Source organism: Vicugna pacos, chromosome 23, assembly GCF_048564905.1.
Source record: "Vicugna pacos chromosome 23, VicPac4, whole genome shotgun sequence".
NCBI lineage: Eukaryota > Metazoa > Chordata > Mammalia > Artiodactyla > Camelidae > Vicugna > Vicugna pacos.
The window spans coordinates 7,050,298-7,071,445 of record NC_133009.1 but is presented as its reverse complement, the minus strand read 5'-3'; the positions used below and the strand labels follow the sequence as shown (position 1 = coordinate 7,071,445).

Sequence of the window (21,148 nt, the reverse complement as noted above, 5' to 3'; positions counted from 1 at the left end):
TAGTTGAGGTTTTTGGTTACAAGCATAAAGAGATAAACAATTTATATTTCCTAGAGATAATTTCAAAACCCAACTGAACAATGTAATGCAACACTGGAAACCAGACGTGTCACTGTCTTTCTCTCTTACAGCTTCATAGGCGTGGGTATGAAGCAGGTTCCCTCCATCGCCGTGAACACTGCCCTCATTCTTCCTGGCCCCTGTCCTTGACTAGAGGGCCCCATTCTACTGAACACCCAGGTTCCCAGGGAATTCGGGTGCAGCAACAACAGAAACAACAGTGTTCTCCTCTCTCCCTACATCCCAGTTAGAATCCAGGGATTTCTATCAGAACTCTAATAATCAAGCCAAGACACCCTTTCCTAATACCTCTGCCTGCCTAAGCCAAGAAGAAACAGCTGGCAGTCAGAGGAACATCTTAAAAGGAAATGTAAATTCTCGGACTAGGTGAGCAATAGTAATAGTAACGATACTATAGAACAATGATAATGAAACATTTGACTCCGCTGATCACTTACTGTGGGCCAAGTACTTTGCTTAGATCATTACATTTGATCCTCCAAAGAGAGATCAGGGGTGATTCCTCACGCTTCTTATGAGAAAACAGAGATTGACTGTAAATGCCCCAGTCACTCAGCTGCAGGACTGAGTCTGGTCCTAGTCTACTCTCAACCGCTAAGCCTCAGGGCTTCTCTCAGGACGGAGGCAGTAGAGCATGAAAAGAAAACAGAAGCTGATCTTTAGTGCAAGCCTCTAAGCTCAAAAACTTCATCTTTCCCTTACTTGTGAATTCTTCATTCATCCTGTAGCTCTCCTTTTTTGTTTTTCTTCCCTGAGAAGGGAGATGCGAGATGTCTCCAGAATGGCCTGGGTGAGTGGCTGCAGCACCAGCCTGTCCCTGGGGCCGCGCAGACCTGCCGCCTGCTCCCGGCCTCGGGGCCCGGCTGGTCGCTGCTTCCCCATCCTGTAGCTCGTGTACAAAATAAAGGCAAAATAAGAATGAAGGATCAGTAAATGATTTAAGTTGATGTGAAGTACAGCTTCAAATCAAAACTTCCTCACAAAACTGTTCAAACCTGTTCTTTCATTCCAGGGCTTTTATCATTTCTATTGAATTTTTAAAGTCTCTTCTTCCAGCAGCAAGTATTTTGATAAGCCTCTCACATCCATTGTTTGAGTGCCATGAAGTTGACTGCCCTTTTAATAAAATGCCCACTTAGCATAGGACGCAAGTGAGAAAACACACAGACGTTCTATACGAGCAGGGACCACGACTGTTCCTTTAACCTGTTCTCAGAGGTCACCGTGTTACTTGGAATCCAACAAATATTGGTCACATAAAGTTAAAACAACAACAACATTCCACTATTCCAAATGCTACATAGTGTGCTGGATTAAGTCCTGGAATAGAAAAAGAACCCTAACGGAAAAACTAGTGATTTGGGGAAATTCAATTTTATTTGGTAAAATCTACATAAAGTCTATACTTTAGAGAAAGTATTGTGCCCATGTTAATTTCTTGGTTTGGACAAAGGTGCCGTGGTTGTGGAAGTAGTCAACGTTAGGGGAAGAGAGGTGAGGGGTATACAAGAACTCTTTGCGATGTCTTTGCAGTTTTTCTGTAAAACTAAAATCATTCCAGTGAAAACTTACTCTAAAAAAAAGGGGGGGGGACAACTCAGGAAAGAAGTTTGCACATAGAAAATGTTATTAAGTGGTGTCTATGAAATTATTAATAGTAATACAATGGCTTACTTTCATTGGAACACAAAATACATTAGCTTACCATTTTTATCTTCTAAGGACTGTGCAGAAATATGAGATGTATGCCAATGGGAAGAAACTTTTCTGCCTCTATGAAATCCAGGAAGTAGATTGTTGCCCAGTTGATCACTTTGTCCAATTTTTAACTCACATAACCCAAGGTCCCTTATATTAAGTATAGGCTTTTAAAGATTAAAACTATCAAGTCAGCATAATTATCAAGATAATTTAACTCAGAGTACTTATGAACTGAAACCATGTGAATTTTGTAAATCTAACAAGTGTTTTCAATCTCCCTTTCTTTCAAGTATTTACAAAATAAACTGGTGCAAATTTACTTCTAGATCTAGTTTTACTGAGGTCAGTCACGTGAGGTTTGACAAAGGTGAAAAAAGTCATAGTCCCAATATTATCACCTGCCTGTGGAGTTTTAAAGAATCTTCCAGTCCCTAAGGGCCATAAACAAAAGCCCATCCAATAAAGACTTGCTGAGATTCTCACTTGAACTGAGAGGTTCTGTAAGTTACCCATCTCTAACTTCTAATAAGGAGGGAAACTGAACACGGAGAAGACGTCTGAAAACTAGTCAAGAAAATACACTCACCTTTACAAAGTCTACAGTAACCAGAAATAGGAGAGGGGTGACTGACCGTCTTGGCCGACGGGGACACTAAGGACAAGTAACAACTTGCAGTCCTGAGAAGCTAAGGCTGCCTGCACAGAGAGCGAAACCAAACAGAACACGGGAGACACCAACTTCCTGCGTCTGAGGTAGCCAGTTCCACGGATCACACAGCTCCAAGTGAGAGGCAGGGGCTTGTCACTCATATTCTTAGAATCCATTTCCTCGTTAGTAAAATGACGATAAAATATACCCTGACTATTTCACAACAAGATAGTATGGATCAATGGGCAAAATCATGTCTTGCTCAACTACTTACACTAGCGTGCAAATTAAGAAAAGTTAAAGGCAGCATGACATACTTAAAAGTGCTTCGTAAGATACTAAAAAGTGTACAATATCAAGCACGTTATCATCATGGAAACAGGATTATAATACTCAAGAGCTACAAGGATATTTCATCTTTTAAAATGGGGAAACCAAAAAGTCTGCTTACAATATAAAGGCTTAAAAAGGGAAATGCAGATTTTTAACTAAGACAGAAAATTATCCCCCTGCTGAATGGGCGATGGGTCCTAGGAACACAAAGACAAATAAGGTTCATAGGAATGTGGTGATTATCATACAACATGGTAACTGCTGTTACACAGACAGTGAAAAAAAAAAAGCTGTAAGAGATCACAGAGCAACTAATTTCCTAAGTCAGATAAGGCATCACTGAAGTAACATCTAACTACAAAATGACGGGGAAGAGGGCCACCAAAAAGTCATCAAAGGGCCTGGGATGCAGTAAAAAGGTTAGTGATGGAAGAAAGGACTAGAAAGATGGGCTATGGCCAGATGGTGAAGAGCCTCGTTGGAATTTAATTCTGTAGCTAGTATCGTTAGTTTTGTATTATAGGAACAATGTAGATGATGAAGGTAAGCTGGAGGAGAGAAGGCTGATGAAACAAGAGAAAAGTGGTATGACCCTGAACTGAGCCCTGATTAAGAAGGAAGCAAACGGCAAGTCACAGACAACAGATGTTGGAAGAAGCCAGTGAAGTACAGGGAATGGGAAGGAGGCGGGCTCTGGAGGGGTGTGCTGGTTGTCCATTTGTCTCTCAGCTCCTCCTCATCCTTTTTGTTGGCTCCATGAACATAGATCTGGGCCCTTTAAATATTTTTCCTTTGTTGCCTGGAATGGCGCGCAGCAGTCAGCAGAGGGCACTGGAGAGGCCTCGTAGGAGGAGTCTCTGCACAGGTTCAGGCTGGTGTGCTCACTCAGCAGGCTCTGCTGTGCACGAGCCATGGTTTCCTCAGCATCTGGCTCCTGCCAGTCGTGCAGCTTCCCCAAAGCCTGTGCCCCTGCGGTGCACGGCGGCCAGTACGACATCGCCCCAGGAACAGCTTTCCCTGGGACTCCAGGGGGCAGATTTCCATCAGGCTCAGCTGGCGTGGCACCAGTGACTTCTCTGCCACTCAGCAAGCCAAGGCCGTGGCCTCTCCAACAACTGCAGAACCTCAGCCCAGGAGTGGAGGCTCCTCCTGGGATGCTCAGCCCTGGGAGTATTAGCTGCTCCTTAAATCTGGGAGTCCTATAGATTTAAGCTTTCTTTACTTATTACTAGCCAGTCCCTAGTTATTCCAATCCCCTGTAAGAACAGGTTCTTTTAAATACTAGACTAAAAAATTATACTAATTAAACTTCCACTGTTCAAATGACTATGCGGTCTCTCCTGGCTAGACCCAGATACACTGGAATTTGGGGGCAGTAGCTCAGTTTTAGACATCTTAATTTTGAGATCCTTGGAACTTATCCAGAGGGCTATTTTAAAAAGCCACCAGATGAATTACTTTAAAACTTTAAGTACATTAGGGTTAAAGATATATTTAGCAGTTATCAGCATAGAGAGATATATAGACATGAAGATCTATACATGGGTAACATAACCTGGGAGACTGGGTATAATGAAAATTAGATTATGGGTCAAAACGGATAAACAACAAGTTCATACTGTACAGCACAGGGAGCTATATTCAGTATCTTACAGTAACTTATGGTGGAAAAGAATATGGAAAGGAATATATGAATGTTCAAGTATGACAGAACAATTGTGCGGTACACCAGAAACAGACACGGCACTGTAAACTGACTCTACTTCCATAAAAACGTATCTGTAGATGACGGGGAAATGCACAGTACACTCACTATTTGAAACGCTGGCAATAAAAAAAGCCCAGCAAAACAGAACGAGAAATAAAGTCACTGATGTAGGATCACTCAATTTATGAGAGTATTTTGAAAGCACGAGATGGTTCAGCAAGGTCAAATGCTAAGGAAAACACATGTGGATTTTTTAAAAGAACTATATTTATTGCTAAGGAAATCAACAAAATATAGGAAAGTAAGTCTGTAAAGTGATAAAAGTAGTAGGCAAATTATATAATCTAATACAGCTGATTACCTCATTATTTACAAAAATGAGTTCTTTGTGGAAATAACTAAGCTTAACACTTGGCAATAAAAGTAGATGACTCTTCTGGAATAACTTTCCTAAATGAACCAATTCACGGTATGACAGGTCCCTTTTTCCCTCTGCTCTTCTCCATCTCAGCTGCATATTGCACTCATCTCCAGATCTTCACTCGAGAACTTCTCACTCCTCTTCCATCCTTCCTTGGGGTCCGCTCCCTATTTCTATCAACAGATTTTGGGGGAAATCAGCTTTAAAAAAAACCCTGACAGATTTTTTTCAGCAATAAGTTCTGAACTTCAACTTGGATGACAGCTCATTCCTGTGCCCAGCTTCCACCAGTCTGTTGCTAAAGCAATCTGCCCCGAGGTGTGGCTTCCTTTGCTCAGTTCTCTTTTCTCCTTCCCACAGGGGAAAATAATGAAAGAAATACAGAGAGACAGAGCTGCCCTCAGAGTGTATTATTTTCATTTTGACCCTTTTGGTTAAGAGCTGCAAAACCAGCCTCTGGAAGCCTTTGCAGGTCCTGCGGGGCTGGTCCTGCACCCGGCTTGGGAATGTGGACACAGTTGGCATGTGCTGTCTTGGGGGACACAGCCAAAACTGAGTCGGAAAGTTTCATTTTAATAACCTGTCATGTGTGGATTTTAAAAAGTTAGTGTCTTTCTTAATCTTTAAATAAAAGTTAAGTCAAGATGCTGGCGATCATCGCTAAAGTAGACTTTTGGAAAGCATCCATCCTACCCAGGGAGTCCCGGGCATGAACCTGGTGTTGTGTCCGACGACAGAGGACAACCAACTCCACATGGAAAGGGACTGTCCTGTGCCTGGGGTGATCTTAGGTGACTGGGAGATACTTAATCCTCACACCAACTCCGTAAGTCTCCTAGCCCCTTAGAGGTGATGAAAGCAAAATCAGGTGTAATTTGTCTAAATTCTCTTAGTATAAAAATGACTTTACACAAGCCCTACATAAATACACACTGTCCCGAGCCTTGGAAGGGTGGGGCGGGGTGAGACAGGGCAGGCTTGAGGAAAGGTCACTCTGCGGGCATGACTGGGGTGTGGGGATCAGGGAAGGCTGTCTGGATGGAGCAGTGGGTTCTAAGAAGAGAGTGACCCCCTGGCTGGGCTACCTGGATGATCTGTCCTGGGTCTGGACAACTCCTAAAGACCAGGTCAGCAGGGCTGTGAGAGCAAGTGTGTAAAGCAAACTTAGCAGCCCTTCACCCAGTCCTCTCGACGTCCTGCGCCCAAGGAGGGGCACCAGGGGCAGCTGGACACGGGCCTCCCTCAAGTGGAGGCACATTCTGCACAGCAGCCTTGGGTGAGGCGTGGAGGCTGAGCGAGCTCAAGGATGCTGGAGCAGGTGCAGTTACCCCAGAGGACGGACTCCTTAACTCATCCGACCCTGCGAGTGCCCTTCACGTGAGGACTGAACAGTGAGGACAAGACTTGATGGTGATGCTGGAAACCCTCGAAGTTCAGAGGGAGAGGGTTAGCTTTTTGTCCCCCAAGTGACTGTCACTAGAAGAACAGGAATTCCAGTTTCAAGTGCCTGTGAGAGTTTCGTCTCCCAGCACATTATGTCCATCACAGGTCAATAAAGAAAACAAAACTGAAGTCTCTTGTGCATGATACACCTGAGGTGCAAATCAGAAGCCAAGCTTTCACACTGGGCCGTGACAAATGCACCAAAGAGCAGGGCTTGTAGGTATTGTGTTTACGTAGCAAAGGAAGACAAGATGATGCCAACCCAGCACAGTCAAAGGCCAGGGACACAATGCGTCTTACTCTTACACGTTTAAAATATGAAAACAAGTAAGATTTCTATAGATATTTCAATTTTCCCCTGATTCCATATCTACCTTCATCAGTCTCTAAAGCAGCAGGCAGAACCCAGGTGTTCCCAGGAACCCTGCCCACGGGATCCTACCTGAGTGTCCTTCCTTACCTGTAGCAGCTTAATCTACACTACTGTATGTGCTCTCCACCCTTCAGTTCTGTAGAAACACAAACAGGAGTAATAAAGTTATTAGAAAGTGTGACGAGCCTCTTTCTCCTATGTCACTGGAGGTTACTGTTAGTCACAGAGCTTCATTCAGATTTTTCTTCCAGATTCTCAGATCTTACCTGTCCTCCGTGTCTTATGTAAATAAACTGAGTTAATTATTGACTTCACTAAATTCATTATAAACAGATACATCTGGCTAGTGGCTGCCATACTGTACGGCACAGCTTGAGAGATTCAAAGATGAGGAGGGTGTTACCACCCTTCCCCTGGCTGTTTTTTTTTTAAACTGCAGAGTCATTTCCTGGTCTGATCTGATCATTCATTTCTAAGTATTTCTGTGCTCGTGCACACATGCCAGGAACTATATGAGGCCTTGGCGACACCCAAAGAGTAATGTGAACACCGGGTCCTAGAAGACTTCCTAGCAGGAAGCCAAGTAAGCAGAGGTGCTGGTCCCGGCCCCGTGCGCCTGTGCTGGGCTTACTCAGAGAGCAGGTGCAGATGGGAGCGAGCGGCACCTCACTGTCTTCATGAGCCCATCCTTCTCACCCTGACTCTGGATGAGCTGGAAGGTAGGGGCCAGAACCCTAAGAATCAAAGTGACTTGTACACTAAAAACTACAAAACACTGCTGAAAGAATGAAGTAAGTTCAAATACTTGGAATGACCTGTCATGTTCACAGACAGGAGCCCTTACGTTGTTGACATTTTCATACTTTCCAAAGTGACATAAAGATGCACTGGAACATGTGTCAGAATTCCCCTGTCATTCTGACAGTATGGAAAACACATTCCTAAAATACATGTATAAACACAAAGAACCCCAAAGACCCAAAACAGTCTTGACAGGAGGAATAAACACGGAGGCTTCACCCTTCCTGAATTCAAAATACATGACACAGTCCCAGCAATCAAAACAGTATGGGACTGACATAGAGACAGGCAGACAGACCTATGGACCAGACTAGACAGCCTCAAACACACGCACACATGTGGCACCACGATCTCCACCAGGGTTCTAAGGCTCAACAACAGGGAACAAGAGTCTCTCCAACAACCAAAATAATGGACAGACAGGCTGCAGGATGGGATGGAAATCTGCAAACCATGTAACTGAAAGGGGCCAACATCCAAATTACACGAGACTACTGCAAATCAAGCTGCCCCAAAAGGATAAGTAACTCAGTTTAATAACGGGCCAAATACTTCAAAAGATGTTTCTCCAAAGAGAAATACAAAAGGGCAAGAGGTAAGCAAATGTTCCCCACCTCATTCATCACGGGGAAATGCAAATCGAAACACAAGAGGTATCACCTCACACCGATCAGGATACGTTTTATTAATAAAAGTTACCGGTGTCGGGGGAAGGGCACAGCTCGGCGGTAGAGTGCATGCCTAGCACGCACGAGGTCCTGGGGTCAATCCCCAGGGCCTCCGTTAAGAAAATAAAGAAGGAAACTTAATCCCCGCCCCTCAAGTTGACAATAAATAAATATGTATTTTTTTAAAAAATTAATCGGTGTTGGTGAAGATGTGGAGAACTGGAAGCTTTGCATAGTTTGGTGGGAATGCAGAATGGTGCAACTATTATGGGAAACAGCACGCAGTTTCCGGAAAAAGCCCCAAATAAAACTAACTTCTGTTGCAGGTGGATTCCAGGTATACATACAGCAGAAACGAAATCAGTATTGCAAAGAGCTGTCTGTAACCCCGTGTTCACTGCAGCACTGCACACAACAGTCAAGACATGCAAACAAATCCACACGTCAAGTGACTGCCCTACGACACTGGGTACGTATCCTTACAAAGACCGCATGAGTTTCCTAGGCCATCAGAGAGGAAGAATGCTAAATTAGAGGTCGAGTTCCTTGTCCAAATTCCCTTAGCCTGAAAATGGTGCAACTGATGTCCTACAGGAGATGTGGCCACATAAACACACAGCACCTGCCAGGGTTCATTCGCCCCAAGACTTGGAAGGACTGGGAGGGAGGGTATGGGAGCCCCTGAGGGAAAGTCCAGTCTGGGCATGAAGGGGGTGTGAGGGGTCAGGGGCGGGGTGTGTGGCTGGAGCACTATGTCCTGAGAAGAGGAGGGCCGCCCTGGTCCTGCTGTCCAGAGGCTCCGTCCTGGGACAGAACACGCCCGGGAGACCAGGTCAGGAGGGCTGTGAGAGCAGCCGTGTGATGCGTGTCCAGCAGCCCCTCACAGTCCTCCAGACTTTCTGCTGCCCAGGGAGCGGCTCCAGGGGCAGCTGGACACGGGCCTCCCTCAAGTGGAAGCATATTCCGCACAACAGCCTTGGGTGCGGCGTGGAGGCTGAGCGAGTTCAAGGATGCCGGAGCACGTGCAGTTACCCCAGAGGACAGATTCCTGAACTCATCCAGCCCTGCACGTGCCCTCCACAGGAAAAATCAAGTGAGGACAATACCTGATGGTGAGGCCAGAAACCCTGAGAGTGCAGAGGGAGAGACTTTGCTTCTCATTCAACACCTGACACTCAACGGAAGACCTTGGTCTGCAGTGCTGGGGGCCTATGAGAGTTTTACGTCCCACCGCATTGTGTCCACCTAGGTCAGTAGTGAAAACAAAATCCAAGTCTCTTGTGCACAGTGCCTTTGAGGTGCCCATCAGAAACCAGCCTTCCGCATTTGCCAGTGACAAAAGCAGGAAGGAGCAGGTCTCGCTGAAAAGATGATTTTTGCATAGCAAAGGAAGACAAGTGATTACAAATGGCACAGCCAAACCCAGTGGGCACAATCTTCTTACTATTATTATCACAAATGAAAAGAACATTTCTACACACATTTCTTTTCTTCTGATTTCATATTCAACTTCCTCAGACTACAAGCACCACGCGTAACCCAGGCGCTCCTAGGAGCCCTCCCGCACTGGATCGTGCCTGAGTGTTGTTTCCACCTGCAGCATCTTCATCCATAGTATCACAGGTGCTCTCCACAATCTTTTCTGTAGAAGCACAACCATGAGTAATAACGTTATTACAAACTGTGACCCATCCATTTTTCTTACTTCTCCCAACACCTCTCAGGATTTCAGTGTCATTTTAATAGAAATGGAAAAATATTCTTAAAACACATACGGAACCACAAAGGACGCCAAAGAGCCAAAATCAATCTTGACAGCAAGAATAAAGATGGAGGCTCACAATGCCTGAATTCACAAAACATGACAAAGCCAAAGCCATCGAACAGTGTGGTTTGGGCATAAAACCAGGCAGACAGACCTATGGACCAGAATGGACAGGCCTCAAATACATAGTGCCACACATCCTGGCACTATAATCTCCATCAAGGCTTAAAGCTGCACAACGGGGAAAGCAGTCTCTTCAACAATCACAGAATGAAATGACAACATATAGAATGGGAGGAAATATTTGTGAATTTTGCATTAAAGAATGGTCTGATATCCAATATATAGAAGACACTATTACAACTCAATTGCAAATAAAAAGGGAGAGATAAATCTCTTTCAAATGGGTAAAAGACGTGAATAGACACTCCTCCAAAGAATACATACAAACAGCCAACACACGTATGTAAATGCGCTCAACATCACTAATCATCCCAGAAATGCGAATCAAAAGACCAGTATCACCTCACACCTGTCAGTATGTTTATTGATAAAAGAAATTTAACAGTTATTGGTGAAGATGTGAATAACTGGCATTTTGCTACACTCTCCGTGGGAATGTAAAATGGTGCAGCCATTAATAGAAAACAGCAGTGCATTTCCTCACAAAAGGACAAATAGACCTAGCGTATGATCCAGCAACCTCACTTCTGGGCACAAACCCAAAGGAAGAGAATCGGTGTCAGGAAGGGAGACCAGCAGCCCCGTTCACGGCAGCGTCACACACCGCGCCCGGGACAGCGGCACAGCCCGGCGTCCGCCAGCAGGCGGACGGGCAAAGACGACGCGCTGTGTACACACAACGGAACGTTACTGAGCCTTCACAAAATGATGGGAATCTGCCATTTGCAGCCACATGAATGAGCCTGGAGGACATTATTTAAAGTGAAGTTAGCCAGCCACAGAAAGACAAACACTGGATGATGCCATTTAAAAGAGGTAGCTGAAATACAACTCAGAAGCAGAGTAGAAGAGTGGCTGCCAAGGAAGGGGAGAAGATGAAAACGAAGTCTGTAGTCACGCAGGATGAAAAAGTTCTGAACACGTGCTTACACAATGTGCGCAGAGTTAAACACACTGTCCTGTACACTTAAAACCTGGTTAACACGGTAGGTTTCATGTTATGTCTTTTGAATTATAATAAAAATAAAGTAAAATAAAATACAAAGCAAAAAAAAAAAAAGAAGGAAAGAAGAAAAACAGAAAGAGAAAAGGAAGCAAGGAGAAGGGAAGTGGGAAGGGGTCTGGTGTGTCACACAGGTAACCATGGACAGCGACAGAGCCTGAGAGAGGTTCTCCCCCAGCTTTTAAAGAAGATGCCTCTGTAGTGTTCACTCCAGCAGGACAGTGGGGTCCTTTCTCATCCCCATCCAAGAATTACCCTACCCCAAATAGCATCCTATCTGGGGGCCTAGCTGGTCTCAGGTGCTGGACTCCCCTCCCTGACCTGGAAACCAGCCACCATCTGACACCACAGGGCCCGGGGGCCCTTCTCTGTCTTCCTTCTGTTCCTCAAAGTGTTTCCTCATCAAGTCCAGCCCAAGGCTCCCAGGACTTTGCTCACACATGAAACCACTGGGGGCAGCTCTCACTTTAACACTGAATCACACATACTGGGGGTTCCCTTCAGCACCATCCAGGAAATATGATCTAGAGCCAGAGGGTTTCTAGGGCAAAATTGCCTCATAGATGGTTTTGGAGGTAAACAGGTGACATTTTACAATGAAGTGATCTCATTTTGTTTGGTGGGAAAAATATTAACACCTAAAGGGCAATAAAAGTTCTACTCAAAATGTATCATCACAGGAGTCAGGATTTTAAAAAAGAAAAAAAGTGTAAGTTGCCTTATTTCCTGTTTAATGGACTTTTACTCCCTTGATCTTTTTTTTTTTTTTTTTTGCAGAGGCCTTTAGAAAACACCAAGACACTTTCATCTGGCAATTTCCATGGCAACACGAGTCCAGCTGCTCCTGTCACACTGCTGAGGTTGTCTGTCCACACCATGCACCACACAACCTCCCTTCGCTCTGCCAGGGAGGGAGCCTGGGCCCACCCTGAGCTCAGCCCCTGGAGAAGATCTCTCGCTTCTGTCTGCATTGTATGCAGTTTCTTGCCGGGCACACAGACAGGGCAGGCACAAGTGACTGGAGACAGACTTTCCACCGCAGAAGGACACTTTGTATTCTCAGCACAGCATCCGAAGGTGAATATTAGTTTCAAAGGAGCCGGTTGGAGAGACTCTGCCCCATCTATTCCCAGAGACGCTGCCTTCCTCAGATCCCTCCATAACTGGGGGTGGCATGTGGGTGCACCAGGGGCACCCCCAGAAGGAAGGAGCCGTCCCCCAGCACTCAGTGCTAAGATGAGGGGAGAGGACGAGGGAAGAGTCACAAATGAAGAAAGTGGCAAGAGAGATGTACCATGACCATTTAAAATGTATGAGCCCCACTGCGAGGGGAGATTCACTATTAAGTGAAGTTGTTATTGACTCAGTAACGGATGATAAAGCAGTCGTCTCCACTTATAACCCAATAAGCATTTTCTTGGTGGTGAAACGATGTGTTTTCCAGGTTAACTGAGGCATACTTGGCAAAGAAAGCTCATATTTAAGTTATACAATCTGATTCATTTTTACACCCATATACATTCATGATGCAATGGTGACAGGATTTTTTTTTTACTGTAGGACCGACCTTTATTGTTGGCCGTGTGAAGTGGGAGAGGAGGGGACACCACAGCTCTGGCTTCTGGGGCAGCCCCACAGACTCCAACACCCCCCAAAAAAGCATGATGGGGGATAAAATGGGCAAGCTGACACTAGTTACTGTGAAGTTCTGGGGTACCATGTATCAAGGGAAACACAAAACGCAGAAAAGTCACATGCACACACACACACACTGAGCACCACAGCAAAAGAACTCACGTAGAGCCTCCCGCTCCCGCGCACACACACAGGCACCGCCTCGCTGTAGGACGGCTGCTTCCTGAGACGTGAGCACTTCACCTCGGTTCTCCACCCAGAGTACCACGTTCTACCCCCGTGTCCCCTCTGTTCATTCCCAGCAGGAAGCTGGATTCAGGGTGGCTCTCCCCATGAAAGCCAGCAAGAAACCCCCACCTTTCACATCTTCTAGATTTTTCTACCCAAGTGAGTGATTCGAGGATACATACCGGTGTTGCTCTCATCTGAGACCAACTGCCAAAACAGAAGAGAAAACACTGTGAGGATCAGATCATGTTGCATCCCATTTGCACAAGGTTTTTGTTCACTTGATGACAGTGCAGAACCAGGGGGGAAAGACTGGTGGTTTCAACGAAATACAGCAAAAACAGAACAAATCTACTCAGGCCAAAATACATCACCCTTTCCCAGAGGATGGGTCTTATCTCCCAAGACCATCTTAGTTGGTAACGACAGAATCCTTTTCCCAGGAGGAAAAGTTGCCGTGGTAGAAGGAACCCCCTGCTGTACAGTGTGTAGGGCTGCTGTCACTGTTAATGCCCTTGTGAGTCTGGTGTCAGCAGTGAGTAACAGACTCTCACTAACATTCTCCCAACCTAGGAAATTGTCTGTATCATCGAAATGCACGTGCTCAGATTTTCTTATCTTCATTCTATTGGAACAGATAAAAAGGAATGACTCTATATCAAGATGAGAAAGGCCAGCTGACCTTGAAGGTAGATGATGTTTCTTCTTCTGACATTCGTGGATGATGAAGGTACTCCAGCGGGTCCTCGGTGGAAGCTAGGCGGACACAGAGTGACTGTCAGGACAGGGGCAGTGCTCATCAGGAATTCCTTAACTAGCTTTGTTTGATGGGAGCCTGGGGTGGGGAGTATGGATGCGGGTGGACACTGAGAATGGACGAAGTGCTGTCTGGACAGCATCTTTGGTGGATGATGCAGGCAAAGGTGAGGAGCAATAAAGAGACGAAAAACAGGGCCTGTGGCTTTCTAGCTGCGGAGGATCTAATCATCGTGAAATAGTGAGTCTGTAGAACAGTAAACACTGAAGTGCATGCTGTGCTTCAGTGACAGACTCCCTTGACTTGGCCTGCCTGTTCTGAATGTGGGCTCAACTGTGAGTGTCTTCTTGACTCATCCAGAACCACTTCTTACTGTGGAGTCACAGCTGTCGCTACTGCATGTCTCCTCCCTTCTTACAAGATTGGTGCTGGAGTAAGACAAGCCTTCTTGGGGAACTGAACTCAATCCAAGGCAAAGCATGCTATTACACCCATTCACCAATCACTTATAAAACCACATTGAAGATTTCACAATACTGAATCTGACCATTTTAGAACAGCCACTGTCAATCAGGTGACACTTTCCTCCGGTCGTCCTCGTGTATAAAATGTACGAGGGTGCACTGAGCCAGTGAATGTCCACACTCCCATGAGTGATCCAATCAGAGGGACAGTTCACTAAGGAGAGGAGGCTTGGAGTGAGTGCTGGTGTCTGTAAGTCACCTCAGCAGGAGATTGGCAACAATGGGGATGGACACCAGGCTCCTAACCACGTTTCATTTTCAATTCTCATTTGCCACCGACTGACTCTCTGTTTGTGTGCCCGCAGGATTTGCACAGATCTAAGGCTTACGGTAATGTCATCAAAAACGAAAAAATATGTCCCTGATTCTTATCTGCCTTTGGCCACATGCTGAGCAATGAGCTCAGCACTGAGAGATGCTGACGGGCACCGTGCCCCATGGGGCCTCACAGCTCTCAGACCCTGTGCCTGGCCAGGAACATGCTGGCTTCCTGAGTACGTCTCACACTCAGGATTACGCCCAAGTGGACTGTTTTAAAATGCACCTGAACCTGCGCAGGGTTCGCCGAAGATGCAGCCACCTTATACTGATGGGCGGCGTCTGGGCCCTCGGGAGACTAGTACTTCCAGGCACGGATATAAAAGCAGGGGCCCCTCTGCTCCCTGATGAATGATCCCAAGGCTGAAGGACAAGCAGAGATCAGTGGTCCAGAACATCCACAGCTTGGCTTACACTTTGGTTTTCCATTAGGGAGGTCAAGCGCCTGGGCCATTTATCTCTGACCATCGTCATCTGGGGATGGGAATGTTGGCCAAACCTCTGGTAACAGCTGTGCTGAGGGAAGAGGGACTGAATGGACAGAGAGCGTGCAGTGATGAGAGTTTCTATTATAAAGCAGACACATTTATGATGCTAAAGTGGGAAAGTTCCGCAAGGGGAACACACACTAACATGGACAGATTCAGTCACACTCAGGCTCACTGAGGACACACACTGACTTCACACACACAACCCACACTGGCACAATGCCTTCGATCCCTGTAGGGACTGTACAAAGAGGGCATTCTTTTTTTATGGAAAATCCATTTCGCTTACTTCATCTTCCACCCTCATGCCTAGTATGAACCAAGAATCAGTGCCTCTGATACCAAAGCAGGCAAAAGGCCCTGCATTCCTCATCAGGTTAGATTTTCCCTCAACAGAGGGGGGTTGCAGAATACGTACCGGTATCCATTTCGAACACTTCCACCTGGGAGTAGAGAAAACACTGTGAGGACCCACAGGTACAGAACAAACTAGTGGTTATCACAGAGGGCAAAGGGAAGGGGGAGCAGCACGAGAGGGGGAGGGAGTTCTGAGGTACAAACTATTATGTATAAAACAGATAATCCACAAGGACTGATTATACAGCACAGGAAATTAGAGCCAATATTTTGTGCTAACTTTTAATGGAGTATAATCTGTAAAAATACTGAATCACCAAGCTGCACACCTTAAACTGACATAGTAATTTAAGTCAACTCTACTTCAATTTGAAACACTTTTTGAACACCCTGTGGGAATGACAGCATCCTGTGCACTGTGAGCACAAGCCTTGCCATCTCTTGGTGACCTTAGAAAACCAGCTGGGAAAAAGCAGTTCAGTTAATGGCCCCACGAGAGAACAGTGAAGACACCCGCAGAAAAAACCCCAACGCTTCATGGATAAGACAATATTCTCTTTTCAAGGGGGAAAATAGTCCACTGACAAAATCGCTCAATTAGGGATGGTTTCGAACTCATGCCGTCATTTTTAAAATACCCTTTGAATCAGGGATGTGCTGTAATAGACTTTCACTCAACAACATTCCTCCAGTCAAGGAAATTGTAACTATCATTTGTATTCAACACCGTCAGATATCTGAATTTCATAAAAAATAAAAAAAAATGAAGCAACTTTTTTCTCTCAGGTAAAGAAAGGTGAACTTACTTCAGTGCTGGATGGGGTCTCCTCTTCTCCCATCTTCTCCTGTGAGTACCACCTCTCGCTCTCCATGAGATCTAGGAAGACACAGAGAAACTGTTAGCACATTGGCCGCGCTGACAGCAATTATTCAGGAGTCTTAACTGATGTGGACACAGGGTGGAAGTGTACGGATGTGGATGTTATGTAATTATAAAGTGACATGTTTGGGGCATTACATTGAGTGGTAAAGGAAGGCACAAAGAAGAACAGAGAAAAAAACGGAAAATAGGATATTTGTTTTCCTATCTTTGGGAGTGTAATCAATGTACTAGTCACCACAGGACCAATACCATAGAAATTCTCTCTTCCTTTTTTTTCTTACTCAGTTGTGAAAAAATCCCCCTATACTGCACTTGGTCAGACTGTCTGCACCAGGGGTGTTCTCTGGGCTGCAAAGTACCTGTCAATAAATGTCAGTCGTCAAACTTTGCAACATCTCCATCTGAGGAAAGGGAATATAACCAGACGTCTGAGAACAGCTCTGGTGAGGTGAGAATGAGTGAATGGACAGCTACCCTGCGCTGGTGATGAGATATTTATATTCGAAACTGGATATGTGTACTCTGGGGTGTAAATGGTAATTCGATCCTGAGGAAACACACACTACTTATCCAGACAGATTCATAATCACACCACATAGGCAACACATGGACCTCCCTCCAAAATCTTCATAGAAATAAAGCCACCCCATCTAAATATACTCCTTTCTCCAGGGACTGGACCATCTGGGCATCACTCCTTTCTCAGAAATCTATTACTTTTCACTGCATCCTTCATCTTCATTCCGAGTGGGAACCCAGAGTCAGCTAAAACCAATCACAGCAAGCAAGAAACGCTAAGCTTCTACATCACCTAGAGTTTTTCCCAGCAGAGAAAGGTTCCAGAATACATACCATCGTCATTGCTGATCCAAGCCAGCTGAATAGAGAAAAGAGAACACTGTGAGGACCCAGCGATCACACCACCCTGTGCACGGAGAGCACAAGTCTGGCTATCTCTTGGTTAATTTAGGAAAGCAAGTGGGAGAAAGTAGTTGAGTTAATGGCCCCTCAAAAAACAGGTCAGACACCCACAGAAAGGGCACCAAGTCTTCATGGATGATACAAAATTCTCTTTTCAAGGGGGTAGAAAGTCTACTGACAGAATCGCTCAATCATGGACAGTCTGGAGCTCATGCTGTCAGTGTTAAAATACCCTTTGAACCAGGGATGTACTGGTAATAGATTTTCACTCAAGAACATTTCTCCAGTCAAGGAAACTGTAAATATCATTTATACTGAACACCGTCAGACATCTGAATTTGATGAAAAGTAAGAGAAATGAAGCAACCTTCTTCTCTCCGGTAAAGAAAGATGAACTTACCCTGGGGGTATTCGGGGGCCTCTCCGCTGCCCTCTTGTTGGGCATGTCGACTAATAACTCCGTCAGGTCTTCAAGATCTAAGACACAGAGTAGCTGTTAGTAAATCGGCGGTGCTGAAAGAAGTACTCAGGGAGCCAGACCTAATGTGCACATGGGGTGGGAGCGCACGGACGCGGACGTCACTAAGCACAGGCGGAAATGCTGCTGGACTGAAGTCAGGCAGAGAGAAGAGCAGGCGGATGAGGAACAGAGCCTTTTGCTCCCTGTCCGTGGCGAGTGGGGTCAGCGTGAACCAGTCAAGCTAAAAGGGAGTGAACTCTACGCTGCAAGCTGTTTCAGGGACCGGTTCTCATGGCTTCTTTTGCCTGCCTGGAGTGGGACTAAATGGCTTCTGTCTTCCCGACTTCTCCATCACTTCCTCCCCCTGGAGCCAGACTGGCTGCTACTGTATTTATCACCCCCCTTTTCCATTTTCTGTGAAAAATGGCCTTTATGGAGGGAATGAACTCAATCCCAGGCAATGAATGCTGTTATGTCTTCTTACTAGAATGTCTGATGAGGAAATCAGATACAGAAGTTACGAAAATACTAAAATCCTACCATTTAAGGAGAGCCACTGTCACTCATGTGGTAGTTTGCTCCCACTCTTCCTGTTCAAAACCATCCAAGGGTGTCCACTGACTCAGAGACCCCCCAACACTTCCACCAGACATTTAATTAAGAGAGACTTCAGTAAGGAGAGGAGCTGTCGAGTGCACACCGGTGTCTCTAACCCAGCTGTGCACGAGATCTGCAGCCAGGGGGGTGGGCACCGGGCTAACAAGCATTTCTAAGGCTGGCAGTGATGTAATGGACTATAAGCAAATCTCTCCGTTTCTTCCTGTTTGGGGCCACGTGCTAAGCAATGGCCCCAGCACTGACAGACGTCGACCTGCATTGTCCTGCAGGAGGCCTCACACTTCTCACAATCGCTGACCGACCAGGACCAGGCTGGTCTCCTGGCTGCATCTCACACTCAGGACTAGGCCAGGGTCAACTCTGAAATGCACCTGTACCGACCCTGAGTCCTGCGACCACTGAGCCACTGCAGAGTGACTGGGGGTGTCTGGGATCTCTGGGGACTGCAGCACTTTCAGTCACATGCACAGAGCAGGGAACCTCCTGCTCCATCACTAACAATCCCGACTGACTGGGAAGTATAGTCAGTGGTCCAGAACAGCCACACTGGAACCTTGCATATTTTGGCTTTTCCATGTAGCAGATCAAGAGCTTGGGTCATTCGTCTCTGAGCCATCTCCATGTGATGAAAGGGAATTTCAACCAAACCTCTACGAAAATCTGTGGTGAGGCAAGAGTGAATGAATGGAGAGAGAGTGTGCCCTGAAATTTTTTTCATCTTATGACAGAGTTGTGCTGCGTAATAGGGCATTAGCTCCTGAGGAAACACACACATTCACATGGACAGATTCACAATCACACCACAGAGGCGCACACATGGACCTCCCCCTTGAATCTTCACAGAAACAAACCCACACCATCTAAATATCCTCCTTTCTCCAGGGACTGGACAATCTGTGCACCACTCTTTTCTGGGAAATTCGTTATTTTCACCGCATCCATCATCCTCATTCCCAGTGGGAAACTAGAATCAACTAAAACCAAACAAAGGAAGCAAGAAAGGCCAAGCTTCCTTGTCACCTAGAGTTTTCCTCAGCAGAGGAGGGTTCCAGAATACATACCATCTTCGCTGTCTTCCTTGGTGCCCCGATTCACCTGGGAATAGAGAACAGAGAACACTGTGAAGACCATGGCATCCTCCGGACTATGGGCATAGATGTTTTGTTCCCCTGGTGACCTTAAGAAACTAGACGGGAAACCACAGTTGAGTGAACTTCCCCAAAAGAAAACAGCAAGGACACCTTTGGAGTAATTTAGAACTTTTCATGGAAGTTCCTCCAATTCCAAGCTGATCAGAATATAAAAAGTGTTTTCAAGGGGAAAACTATTCTTCTGAACAAAATGCTCCCTGTTGCACAGTTTGTAACTCACGCTGTCAATGTTTCAAATAAACTTTTAAATCACTTCTTGTTTGTACAGACTTTTTATTCAAAATTACCCAAACTCAAAATTTCTCTGTATCATCTTAATGTATGTTGTCAAATTTTCATTTCTGAATGAGACACATAAAAGGAAATGAAGCAACTTTTTTTTTATCTCAGATAAAGATTGGCAAGCTTACGTTGTGTATAACCGCATTGTCCTTCGGACTGTAACTGGACAGGTCCTCAATCACGATCTTAGGGAGACCTAGGAGAACACAGGGCAAACTCAGGACACTGTGCTGTGGCTCAGCAGTTACTCAGAGAGCCTTATCTGAGGCGGACATGGAATGGGAGTTTATGGCTGTGAGTTAAATATGATCTGAACTGCTGTTGGGTCACTTTTGGTGGATTAAAAGGAGAAAAGAGGAACTTGAGAGAAATGTGAAAGAGAACTTTTAGCATTCTAGCTAAGGGGAAATTCAGCAATTCAATACAGTCTGTTTGAAAAGGGTAAACACTAAATTGCACACTGGGTGTCAATTAGAGACTCACGCCTCCTCCTGCTCATTCTACAGCCCCGTCAAATGCCCACTTCTCAAGAGTTACAAGACTATTTCAGATTCCTTACAAGCCTGCCTGCTGCCGCCGTGTTCACCATCTAGTCTATCGGATTCTTTGTACTTTGTTTATTTCTTTGAAACATATGGAATATTTATCCTAGCAATAATTTGTAGGATTTAATTCAGTGACATTAATTACCTTCACAATTCTGTTTACACATCACTACTGTCTATTTCCAAACCATTCTCATCACATCTGACATAACAGCTGTAGTCTCTGAGGAGTAACTCCACCTTCATCCCTGCTTCTAGTTCTTGGTAATTTCTATTTTCTCTCTTTGAGGTCTGCTTACTCTAGTTACCTAATAAATGTACAATGATACTGTACTTGTTCTTCTGTGCTGCTTGATTTCACTATTGATAGTATTTTTTTATTTTGGTCCATCCACGCTGTAGCATATTTCAAAATTTACTTCCTGTTTCTAGTTGAATAATATTCCATTTTGGGTCCACAACTCATCCAATGTCACAGCACAAAGAGTGAAACGTAGTAAAATACGGACTTTTACTTAATAAAAATAAGCCACATTGTTTTGCTAATTGTAACAGATGCACAACAGTAATGCTGAATGTCGTTAATAGGGGAAACCGGACGGATGGGGATCTGGGAACATTCTGTATTAGCTGTCCAACTTTTATGTTCATATAATCCTTTTCTAAATTTGCATAGTAATTTTTAAAACTGTGGAAACATGGTTTCAGAGAGATACCTAGTTCAGCTAACAGTCACAATTTAGCCTGAGCTTAGAGACCATCTTTACTATTATTAAACATAAACCAGATTTTGTTAAATGTATCTTTACTTCTCTAGTTATAAAACCACCAATGCAGTTAAGCAGACTGAAT

General features: G+C 45.1%; 1 protein-coding gene across 2 annotated transcripts in view; it reads right to left on the bottom strand.

Annotated features, from left to right (window-relative positions):
* LOC116278332 (uncharacterized) overlaps nt 1-21,148 on the bottom strand; it is a 75,378-nt gene that overhangs the window by 51,780 nt on the left and 2,450 nt on the right. The window contains exons 3-13 of one of the 2 annotated variants that reach the window (XM_072948408.1): nt 19,880-19,947; nt 19,380-19,413; nt 17,641-17,717; nt 17,172-17,196; nt 16,243-16,313; nt 15,498-15,522; nt 13,675-13,748; nt 13,175-13,199; nt 9,756-9,820; nt 6,797-6,845; nt 784-5,066 (exon numbers count right to left, since the gene is read on the bottom strand). In XM_072948408.1, coding sequence (XP_072804509.1) covers nt 6,840-6,845; nt 9,756-9,820; nt 13,175-13,199; nt 13,675-13,748; nt 15,498-15,522; nt 16,243-16,313; nt 17,172-17,196; nt 17,641-17,717; nt 19,380-19,413; nt 19,880-19,947 — 470 coding nt within the window. In that variant the 3' untranslated portion in view covers nt 784-5,066; nt 6,797-6,839. Of the gene's footprint in view, nt 1-783; nt 5,067-6,796; nt 6,846-9,755; nt 9,821-13,174; nt 13,200-13,674; nt 13,749-15,005; nt 15,123-15,497; nt 15,523-16,242; nt 16,314-17,171; nt 17,197-17,640; nt 17,718-19,379; nt 19,414-19,879; nt 19,948-21,148 lie in introns of those variants that run through there. The other variant, XM_072948409.1, reaches the window with a different exon arrangement.